Source organism: Sinocyclocheilus grahami, unplaced genomic scaffold (genome assembly GCF_001515645.1).
Source record: "Sinocyclocheilus grahami isolate Dianchi unplaced genomic scaffold, SAMN03320097.WGS_v1.1 scaffold311.1, whole genome shotgun sequence".
Classification (NCBI taxonomy): Eukaryota; Metazoa; Chordata; class Actinopteri; order Cypriniformes; family Cyprinidae; genus Sinocyclocheilus; species Sinocyclocheilus grahami.
Window position 1 is genome coordinate 1,350,155 of NW_015505490.1, and position 11,086 is coordinate 1,361,240.

Below are 11,086 nucleotides of genomic sequence, written 5' to 3' on the forward strand. Positions count from 1 at the left end.
AAGCTGCTTGACGTGGGCTGGGACCTTATGAACCAGAGAGTATAATGGACTTCACTTCCTCTAGTTGTTAAATCATGGGAAGGGAGTTTCCCAAAGCCTGATCCAGTGTTATCATGCCTCACAATCAATCAGATAGAACTAGTGTTTAACTCAGCTACACTACCGGTCAAACTTAAGATTTTTTTTAATGTTTCTGAAATTAGCTCTCTTATGCTCACCAAGGCTGCATTTATTTGTAGTACATATAATTTTATTTCTGTGATGGCAAAGCTGAATTTTCAGCAGCCATTACTCCAGTCTTCAGTATCACATGGTTTTCAGAATCATTCTAATGTGCTGATTTTCTGCACAAAAATATTAATTATCATTATCAATGTTGAAAACACTTGTGCTGCTTAATATCAGTATATTTAAATGATTTCTGAAGGATCGTGTGACACTGAAGACTTTAATGACTCTTGAAAATTCAGCATTATCATCACAGGAATAAATTACATTTGAAAACTTATTTAAATAAAAAGCAATTATTTTAAATTGTAATAATATTTCACAATATTACTAAAACAAAAATCCTTAAGCTATTTCAAACATTTGACCGGTAGTATACAGTTGAAACATTTGCCAACCATTAGAGAATCTTTTAAGTGGTACAGAAGTAGCTTTACGCCTTTCATTTGATATAAGGTGTGTGAAATGCAAGCTTTACTCTGGAAGTATAAAAGGAAACACATTCAGCACTGGACAGCTCCACATTCCAGCAATTTTAACAGATGGAAATCTGAATCTCGCATTGTTGTGCACTTAGAAACAGCATTCAACCAAATAGAGTACTTACATTCGGATGCATCTTTCATATCTGCTATCTGTAACTGCATACTTGAGAACAATGCTTTAAAAATAACCTAAAGCTTAGGAAGTAAGTCACCATAATGAATTCAACAGAGTAAAGTGTCCTATTTTTTAAACAGAGATAAAAGAGGATTTCCTCATTTATTTTGTGCCTTGAAACAAAACTAAGCACCACTTCATTGATTGTTATTTGCACAACAATGCATTGAGTCTTTAGATAAGATCTTTTAAATGTCTTTTTTTATTATTATTATTAAAAAAGTATGATTATATAATCTACTAATATACTTTATAATCTACTTTTATGAAAAAGTAGATTATAAAGTATGGGAATTTAACTCTAAGCACAGGTGGGATATTTTTAAACACGTTTCTTGTTTGTTGATTGATTTATCAATTTGAGTCCAGCTTACAAGTTAACCTTTGCTTCCTTGTTTTTAATAGTCTACACTCAGACTAACCCTCAAATAAATGACCAAATAGATAAACATCAAGAAAATATGACATATGGCATCATTCTCTTAAAAGGTTATTTCACCCAAAAATAAAAATTCTGTCATTATTTACTCAATTTAGGATTTTATTAATATCTTAATGCATTTCTGGCCTTATTGTATCTTCTGCCTTTTGGTTACCTGTACTTTCAGTGGAAGGACAGAAACCTTATAGGTTTCATTAAAAATATCTCAATTTGTGTTTCGAAGATTAACCAAAGTCTCATGAGTTTGGAATGACACAAGGGTGAGAGTGAGTAAGTGATGACAGAATTTTCATTTTTGGGTAATCTCTTTACGATGAATCTCACAAATAGACAGGCACAGCTTGAATTGGTGTAGTGTTGTAGCATTTAGAAAGAACAAAAGCATGATACTGTACCCTCAACATTTTTATAAACTTCCTGAAAAAATGAGCACTTGGGATCCTGATACTCATGCAGGGTCTTCTAAGTATAGCTCAGCTAGACTAGAGTCATTCAGAGGGTCATCCAATTCACAGTGTATGAGTGTGTCTGGCCCTGGGCCCACTGAGCCTCCAGCCTTTGGGTCAATAGGAACATTCCTGTCTCTTAGGATGAGAACAGGCAAAAACACCAGCTCCTCACACCCACACAAAAGCATCCACGGCACAGGGCACTTCCATTACGCCTAACATTATACATGAAATTTCACAAGGATCTGGCAATACTGAGTAAATGGAAAGTAACCTGTTAAAACAAAAATGCTATTTTTGAGGAAGCAGTACTTTTACAGTCCTGTTCAACATGTACATACTTAGTTATTTAAATAACTGGGTAATAACTAGGTACTAACCCTAAACCTAACACACAGTTATTTCTTAGGTAAGTACACTAAGACCGATTTTGAACTAGACCGTGGTAATTCTTGTTTCTGTATGCAATTGTTGTTCACAAGTGTGGTTATGATGATAAAATAACGCCTCCTGTTGTTATTAAAGCAAAGTACATAACCAATAATAGGAATAAATGGGAACTAAATCTGTAATACAATAATGAAAGGGCGCCCTCTGCTGATATTAATAAAAATGGATGCATAATATGATTCCTAATGAAAGCATTAGAGCTACAAATTATTACACATTCAGAATCTGTGGTGTTATTTAAAATCCAAAAACAAAGAACTACAGATAATTCACTTTATAACAGTTTAGGTTTTGTAAAGTTTTAGGACATGTATGTCTATGGTAAATTGTGTAAATAACATGGTATATGAACGTATATTTATATATATATATACGCAAAAGATGTATCATTTAATGGTTAGTCATTAGTGTGATTTAGAAGAGTACACTGACTTAAACATTCAGTGGCACTCAATTACTAATATCATATAGATTATGCCAACTTGCACTATTGTGAGAGGAAAATTACATAAAAAAAAGGGTCCTTAAAACACATTTTTCAAATAAATCTGGTCTGCAATTCAGATTGCTTTTAGAATTGATGTATGTAGCAGAATCTGGACCTTTAGACACTGTTTTGATGTTTTATATGCCTGTTAAACCAGCTCACTCAAAGCCCTGCCATTAAGACTAATAAATAAGTAGTGTTGTGAATGGTAATGATAAAAGTTTCAGGACTTGGATTCAGATGCCTTTTTGAGGTTGTTTCTGTCTGGTTGAAGTGCTCTGCTAACAGCTGTGAAAGGGGGAAGGCGGCCATGACCTCATGGAAATGAACTGCACGAAGGGAGGATACAAATGTACCTCTCATTCTTCTCAATGTTACTGCGAAAACATTCCCTGGACGTCTCTGCCAGCAATCTGGGGAAATTTGGAACTACTTGTCTTCAAACAAAAACTTGTAGAAAAACAGGAGAAGGGATAGAGAGAATGAGAGAGAGAAAGAAAGAGAAAGCTACGTTTAGACCAGGATCTGTATCATTTAAACAAAAGTTCAAGCTTTGGAAAATGAGGCTTGTTAACATGTCTGCGTGACTCCGCACACAGAGGTAACCAAACACAAATCATGGATTCTGGCTTTCTATAAATATACAATTTGTAGTTTAAGGCTTGGTCACATTAGCGAAACTGGCAAAAAACCTCCATTGTCACTAGCAAAGTGATGCATGAAATACAGCTTACTCAAGAGGTCACTTCCAAAATAAACATCTTTCTGTTAGTCAACACAGCACATCCATGTGACTATAATGAATCTGCATGTGGAAAAATGTCACCTTCACGCAAAATTACCAGTCCATAAGTAATAAGTACTACACTTTTATGATGCTTCTGCATCCGTTTTGAAGATTGAAAGTCCTCCAGTCCCCATTACATTCTTCAAAAATTCTCCACGTGTTCCACAGAAGAAACAACAGTAAAGACCCATTCACACCAAGATATAGTTTTCAAAACCATTCAAAATTTTCAACAATAGCAGAGTCTTCACCACAACTAAAATGGTACAGGTACAGGAACGATATTGTTGGAATCACTTTCAAAACGTTTTTTTTCCTTCCAGGTGATGAATGATGAAAACATTGACATCCAATCAGAATCCACACAACTTTAGAGAACTTGAGCATGCAAAGCAGTAGACAAACTAACTGGCTGCATGTGCTCAGAATAAACAGAACGTTATTGGTGCGACTCTAATATAGTTAACTTATCTTAACAGTTATTGGTCTTGGTGTGAACAAGCCTTCATACAGATTTAGAACAACTTGAGAGTGAATAATTAATTACAGCATTTCCTGTTAAAGATGAGGTATTGCTCTAAATGCACCATGAAACCTGAAACCACAGCTCCCAGTTTCCCAGCAGAAGAAATTACTTTTCCTTGTAACATTTACTGACAAATAAGGCAATTATGAGTGTCATTTTTTATTGAAGTCATATTCCAGAGAAATGTTGGAAAGTATTTATTGTGCTTTTTCACAAAATATAGACTGCCACCAGAATTTCTGTAAAAACAGCAGAAGGATTTCTTTTTCTGTATTTAGATTTTTTTATTCCATATTTCCAAAGTAGTAATGCGTTTCATTAATGACTTTCATACTTGAATTCTTTGCATGGAAATACTCTAGTAACTTTATTCTGTATGACTATATGTGCTTAGAACTTAATCATCTGTGCAGTGCTGATCATATTTGATTCTAATGAAATGATTACTAATCAAGGCCAATCAAATGCCTTTGTCTTACCCATTAAAATATTTTTTTCCTAATTCATGAAACCTTTATTAGACAGAGAGAAAGTTAGTTGCAGTGTACTTTAAATCTATGCAAAAACAGCAGAGTTTTTCCAGTCTGAGTACACTAGGAAACCAGTGAAAGTGCTGTCTGTCTTCGGGCTGGAGTAAAACCCAGTGTACTCGCCAAGGGCCATCTGCACCCACACCTGATCTCCTGGAATCAAGTGTGCTAGTGTCCCTCCAGACAGAGAGGCTGGTTTTGACCAGTTACCAAAGATCTGAAAGTAGGAGGCCACGGTGTGTCCGTTCTTTATAAGGTCAAACTGCAAGCTGGAGCGGTAGACTGTGGCGTGAACGGCGAAGTAGTAAACGCCCGGCACTCTGCAGGTGAATCGTCCCGTTTCGGGATTGTAATCCCCCTGCTCATTCAGAATGATTTTGTCGAAGCGCACCGCGTCCCCTACTGCCAATGGGCTCGTGCGGGACTCAGTTTGAGACAGTTTGGCGCTAAAAGCTGATTTGGGGGCCACCGCACACTCCCCCGGGCTTCCTCTCTCTCCTTTTTCTCCTAGATCCCCTCGGTCTCCCGTAAGGCCCCTCACGCCCGGCTGACCTGCGATAAGCATCATGGAATATTCATGTTTCACTATTGACATTCAATAGAGTGCTGCAGGGATGACGCATTTTTGTAGGCCAGAACCTGGAAACAAGCACTTCCACCATTCTGAAGTCAACGGGCTTTTTAATTGGGTTTTTGGTTGAATGCCTGAAATAAAGTCTGTGGTTAACACAAGCTCAAGATATTTTCATGGTTGGAACAGAAATAGAGTATGTGCTTTCCGTACATAATAAAATGTAGTTTTGTGACAAAAACATGGAAATAATCTGTTGTTTTTATCCTATTGTTTACTATATTTATTTGCTTGGTCAGTGTCTTTGTGGGTTTTGGTTCTTTTGCTGTTGTAAGCTGTAAGGAACTTTGAAATAACTGAAATCATTTGGCGAAGTGATGTGGGCATGTAATGCGGCCTGAAACTAGGCTACTTTAGCCGTGCGTTTCCCTGAAAATACGTAATTGCACACCTTAGAACGTTCGTCAACCAATCAGATAGAAGCGATCGACAACCCTGTAGTATAATGAGGAACAAAACATGCAAGAATCAAACTTTCACTGGAGATAATTTTCTGCAATAATCCATAAGGCAGTCGGAAAATCCTATTGTTTTTTTTGTTGAGGGAACCAGGGTGATACTAAAAAAGTCATCACTGCAGCACTCAGTGGAGGAGAAAGTGAGGAAAAACATCATTGAGGTTGTCATTTTTGTACCTGGTTCTCCTCTGTCCCCCGTTTCCCCTTTCTCTCCGGGTTGAGCATCACGACCATCCCGTCCATCCCTGCCGGGCTGACCAGGGCTGCCGTGCAACCCAGGGGATCCTGGGATACCTGGGCTTCCTGTGCACAAACTGGGGATCTTGTTGTCTTCAAGCGAGTTGGAACAATGTACTGCAATAACAAGCAGCAATGAAAGAGGCCATGTCTGCAGAGATGTCATTGCTCAGTCTGTGGAGAAAAGAAAGAAAGGGAAGAAAAAAATAAGCCTTATAAGCTTGTATCTTGTTTCAAGATGATTTCAGCATTATTGAGACTGAAAATAGACGCATGGTATGAAGTCTGGACATAATGTGAAAAGCACAACTCTGAGAGTTGTATGATCTCACCTCTCAGTCAATAGGGTGAGTATGCCAAGGGAAATTTGACAGTACATCGTAATTACTAAAGCACAAACTCTGCTGTGTAAGTGTAAATGCAGACGAAGACTTAGGAATTCATATCTTATAGCATACAGCCTACTCAAGCCTTTAAAAATCTTTTAAAGTATGCAGAAGCACCATAAAAGTATCAAAAGTTGTCTCTTGTCTGCATATTTTCTGACTTGGGATATATTGCATAAGTCATATGGATCACCGTTATAGTGGTTTTATTTATTTTAGAGCCTGACAGCCTCAGTCCCGATTCACTTTCATTGATATTGAAAAGAGTGACCAGAATATTCTTACAAAATAAATTTTGAAATGACACGAGGCCGAGTAAATGACAATTTTAATTTGTGGGTGAACTATCCCTATTTTGTCAGCTAATATTAAGTTGATTCTTCACTAAATGCAAATTGTCTTGTGCAACCAATAAATTCAACATAAATGTTCATTAAATTATCAACACAAGTATTGTTTATAACTTTTAAGAACACATGTTATTCACACTGCAGTGCGTGCTGGGAGCTCTAACACTGAAGAACACTGAACAAATTAGCAATATAAAATTGTTTAACTCTGGTTGTAGGACAACATTTGGGGAAATATTGTTGTCCTAATATGCATTCTCTGTAGATTTATTTAGTAATTCACATTTCCTAAAAAAAGCTCAGTACATGTACATATCATCTAGTTTGAGGGGTTGAAAACTGAATGTTTATAGTTAGTTGGTGAATAACGAAAAAGCAGAATGTGTTAATTACTATAATAAATTTTTACTGTCAACCATCTGTCATAATGAGGTGCTGAAGGCAGTCAATAATCAGGCTGCAAGCACACAGTCTCTTCAACAGGATGTATTCATGGGCTTGTCAGCTCTCGTAATCTTGCCTAGAACAAAGCATTTCCAAGATTTTATGCCTTGCCGTAAATCAGCAGGTTCTGTTCAAGTCCGCTGTCTGTCAAACAGCTGTTTCTTATAAGTTGAAGAGAAAGTGCTGAAGATTCACCTTGAGAAATACAACCAGACCACCAAAGCCTTCTTCAAAAATTCTGCAGAATCAGTTAAAGCACTTCTATCTTCAGTTTAATAGAAACATTTGTTCATGGACATCTGGACAGTTATCTCTCAGGACCTTGTTTATGTATTTTGGTTCTAAAAGCTTCGAGCAGCTCAAACTGTGAGCCATGTTAGGACATAAGAGGAATGACTGCCAAAGAGCACAGAACAAATACCGTCATTCCAGGGTCTTCCAAACAATCTGATTTCCAAACAAAGCACATTACTCACTCATATGCTTCACGTCCTTTATTACTGCAGCATTGTGTTATTGTATAGAAGGCAACAAATTATTGCAACAAACTATTAACATTGGGGTACATTCCCACAGTATCACAGCAACATTTACACTATACTACAAATTAAACTTTGGGTTGAAATATGGGAATGATCAGATTTCTTCTTCGTTGCTTATCTTGAAACTTCAATGCATTATAAATAGGTCCCAACTGTCATTAATCATTAGTACACTGTCCGGGGAAAAAAAGGTACAAAAGCTGGAAGGTTGGGGAGCAACCTTTCAAAAGGAATACCTTTGTCCCTTATTTACCCCTAAATGGTGCATACTGGTACCTTAGAGGGACATATTAGTACCTAAATGATACATATAAAGGTATTGTGTAAGAAGAAACGCTAATTTCTCAGTTTTCAAATATTTGCCTCCAGAAATGTGATTTGCAGTAAACAGAATCTTTGTCAGTCTCATTTACTGGAAGTAAATGACCGAACTGAGATTCAGAATGAGCAGTAATGACAAAAACAAAAGTTACATAAGAGATTGGATAATCGTTCCATTTAGAGACTCCATAGTAAAGAGCATTACTGGTAGTCAAAGTGAAATAGTTATATCTGCATTGAAGTGTCTAAATGGCAGACGGTTTACAAAAAAATGTTAAGAATTTGCCTATGAAAACAAACCAAAAAGTTTCCATAACACTTTATTAGTGAAAGCAGTCAGACCCCTTATGATGACTAAATAAATTTAAGTTATAGAAAAAAAAGAAACAAAAACTCACCATTTACGTTTTTTGAGGCTTCACTGGATTGATGGTCTCGAGCAGGCGAAAGAGAAACGAGCAGTGAAGCTCCTCTTTTCTTTTGCTGTCCAAGGCGTCTGGGAAAAAATGAGCACTCCTAGTCTTCAGAGGAAATGGGAAGCTATTGGAAGCCAATTAGAAATAGGGAGGCTGGGAGATGGGGAGGGAGAAAGAGGGATCATCCAAGGGACGGAGACTAAACATTTGTAGCTTGTCCAACTTTATAAGCATAAACATTATCTGATACAGTAGAGCCCTAGAGATGGGGTCTTGGGCGCCAATGAACAGTTTGGCGAGACCCGTGTGCATTTAATTGGTGTGGGGTTTACAAAGGAAAGATGCCAGTTCATTGTGGCTGGCAAATTTGCGAGAAATAAACCATTCAGGGATTACAGCCCTGTGGTCAAGTAAGAGATCGAACTATTCTTGCTTTAAAAATACAAAGCATATTTTATAAACCGTGTCAATGATTATGTGACACGGCCGCTTCATGTAAACAAATCTTCTGCCACATCAAGAGAGAAAAAAAAAATACTCATTGCATTTGGAAATGTATGTGGTTATTTCTGAGTTTAAAGGAGCAGTGAAAATCTGCAGACATGAATGAAAGATGTTGGGATGTGCTGATGTGGGTGGTAGTTCAGACACATGGTTCTAGTTACTCTGGTAGCTTCCCCATTCGGGGTATCCAGGCCTGTCTAGAACACTTATTCAGCTTTTTAATTCTCATTTTAGGTTGAATGGCTCATAAACTACTTCCGACAAACTGCTAGTGGCTCCTTCTTGTCTGTAAAATTTCATGAGACCAGGTACTTCACATTATGAACAGCTGGCTGGAACTAGACACCCTTTTCTCAATCTTTTGGTGTGAATGGTTTCAATAAAAAGTTATATTTTTAAATTGTAATGCTAGATTATTTTTTGCATCTTACATCATAAAATTTTAGTCTCTCTAACCATTAAAACTAAGCAGCTTTTTTTCCGTTGTACCTGCAATTCAAATTCTTTGCACGTAAAACCAAGACCAAAAGTGGGTTTTTTTCAATTTTTGCAAGGCCTGTTTTATGTTATGACAGGTTGACAAAATTTGTTAAACAAACAGTTTAGAGCATACAGAAATAAGAAATCTGTTGAAAATAAACTTGAGCAGCTCTTTCCAGCAATGTGATCCTTCAGATGGATATGCAGAGCAGTAGGTGCTACACAACCAGAAACAGCAAATTACTTTTTTTTCCTTCTCTCTCTCCCTTTGTTGTTTAAGAATAATACTATCTGCTGTAGTTCCTTCTTGTTGGTTAACATAACTGGTTGGGTCAAGTTCCTGAACACCAATATTGAACAAAAACATGATGGTTCTTTTTTGGCACCTATAGTTCAGTGAGGAACCTTTAACATGCATTGAGCATTTCCACTGCACAAAAGGTTCTTATAGTTGAGAAAGGTTCATTGCTGTGAAATTCCCTTTTGGAACCATTATTTTAAGAGTGTACCATGTCACCATTTGAGGTCCAAAATGAAATATGGGTCTTGATGCAAAACCAGAAAACTACTGGTCTAAAAATTCTAGGAAGTTAAAAACGACACTATATCAAGTTTGAGTAAACGAGACATGTTTATTATTTAAACTATCACTTAAATAAAAAAGTGCATAGAAAATAAACATGATTAGAAATTTTCCTTTTTACAGTTATGTACAATTTTTTCCTCATTATACATTCATCCTTAAGTAGTTTGTGGTTGAATATTTTAGATTAACAAATTTTCCTTCATTTTTCTGTAAAATGGTAAAACACTGATGGGGCAACTTGGAGAAAATAAAATAAATAAAAACCTTAAAACTGTCAGTATTAACATCAACATGATCTCTCGAAGCTACAGGGGAAAGGAAGTGTTGGTAAGACAATGGAAAACTTGCGTCCTCCAAGAGGAACGAGTTAAAAACTCTCTCTCTCAAGACCTCTCTGACTCTCTAAAATACCTTCGATGGTCCGCAACTCATTTCTGTACAAAAGTGAACCATGTTAAAATTCCAAAAACAGGGAGCACAGTCACCTGCTCTCAGAAGGAGTTTTACCTCAGTGTACATCTAGAGATGTTTGCAGAAATAAATAAATAGAATGGTTACCATTACTCATTACAGAACATCACGTAAGAAAAAGTACAACTTAAGAACCAAAAGGAGAGAGAGGTATAGGTGACATGGCTGGGTTTAGGCAAGGACATATTTTTCCTGATGTCCACAAACTGTTAAAAATGTACATAGTAAAATAAAGTCGACTACACCATCAAAAGCAAACAAATTATCAATGCTCAAAGTTTACAACCACATTTTACATGAACTCGTTTCATAATATAAATATCGCTCCTTTTCAAATAAAAAAAAAAGTTAAAACAAATGAACAAATTAAAAGAAAAAAAATAACTGCAATGCTCCATTGAGGGAACATACACAGGCACAGGAAAACTGGTACTTGATCTTGATATTAAAATGATGCACATTAGTTACTCTAAAGTTTATCTGCAACACAAAACCATTATAGATAATACACTGAACATTGCAATTAACCATTATGAAGCTGCTGTTTGCTACTGTAACTAAGTTTGTCTGTCCATTCCGTATATTGAGTAGATATTGAAGTACAAGTTACTATTCATACACGTTTAGTTTATATATATATATATATATATATATATATATATATATATATATATATATTGTATATATATATATACTATACT

The 11,086-nt window shown here is 36.3% G+C and overlaps 1 protein-coding gene across 1 annotated transcript; it reads right to left on the bottom strand.

Annotated features, from left to right (window-relative positions):
- Nucleotides 1-4,181: 4,181 nt before the first annotated feature.
- Nucleotides 4,182-8,531, bottom strand: LOC107601727 (complement C1q tumor necrosis factor-related protein 5-like). The gene is made up of 3 exons (XM_016294001.1): nucleotides 8,327-8,531; nucleotides 5,826-6,059; nucleotides 4,182-5,111 (listed from the first exon to the last, which is right to left on the bottom strand). The coding sequence occupies exons 2-3, from the start codon at nucleotides 6,049-6,051 to the stop codon at nucleotides 4,585-4,587; spliced, it is 753 nt and encodes a 250-aa protein (XP_016149487.1). The 5' UTR covers nucleotides 6,052-6,059; nucleotides 8,327-8,531; the 3' UTR covers nucleotides 4,182-4,584.
- Nucleotides 8,532-11,086: the final 2,555 nt, after the last annotated feature.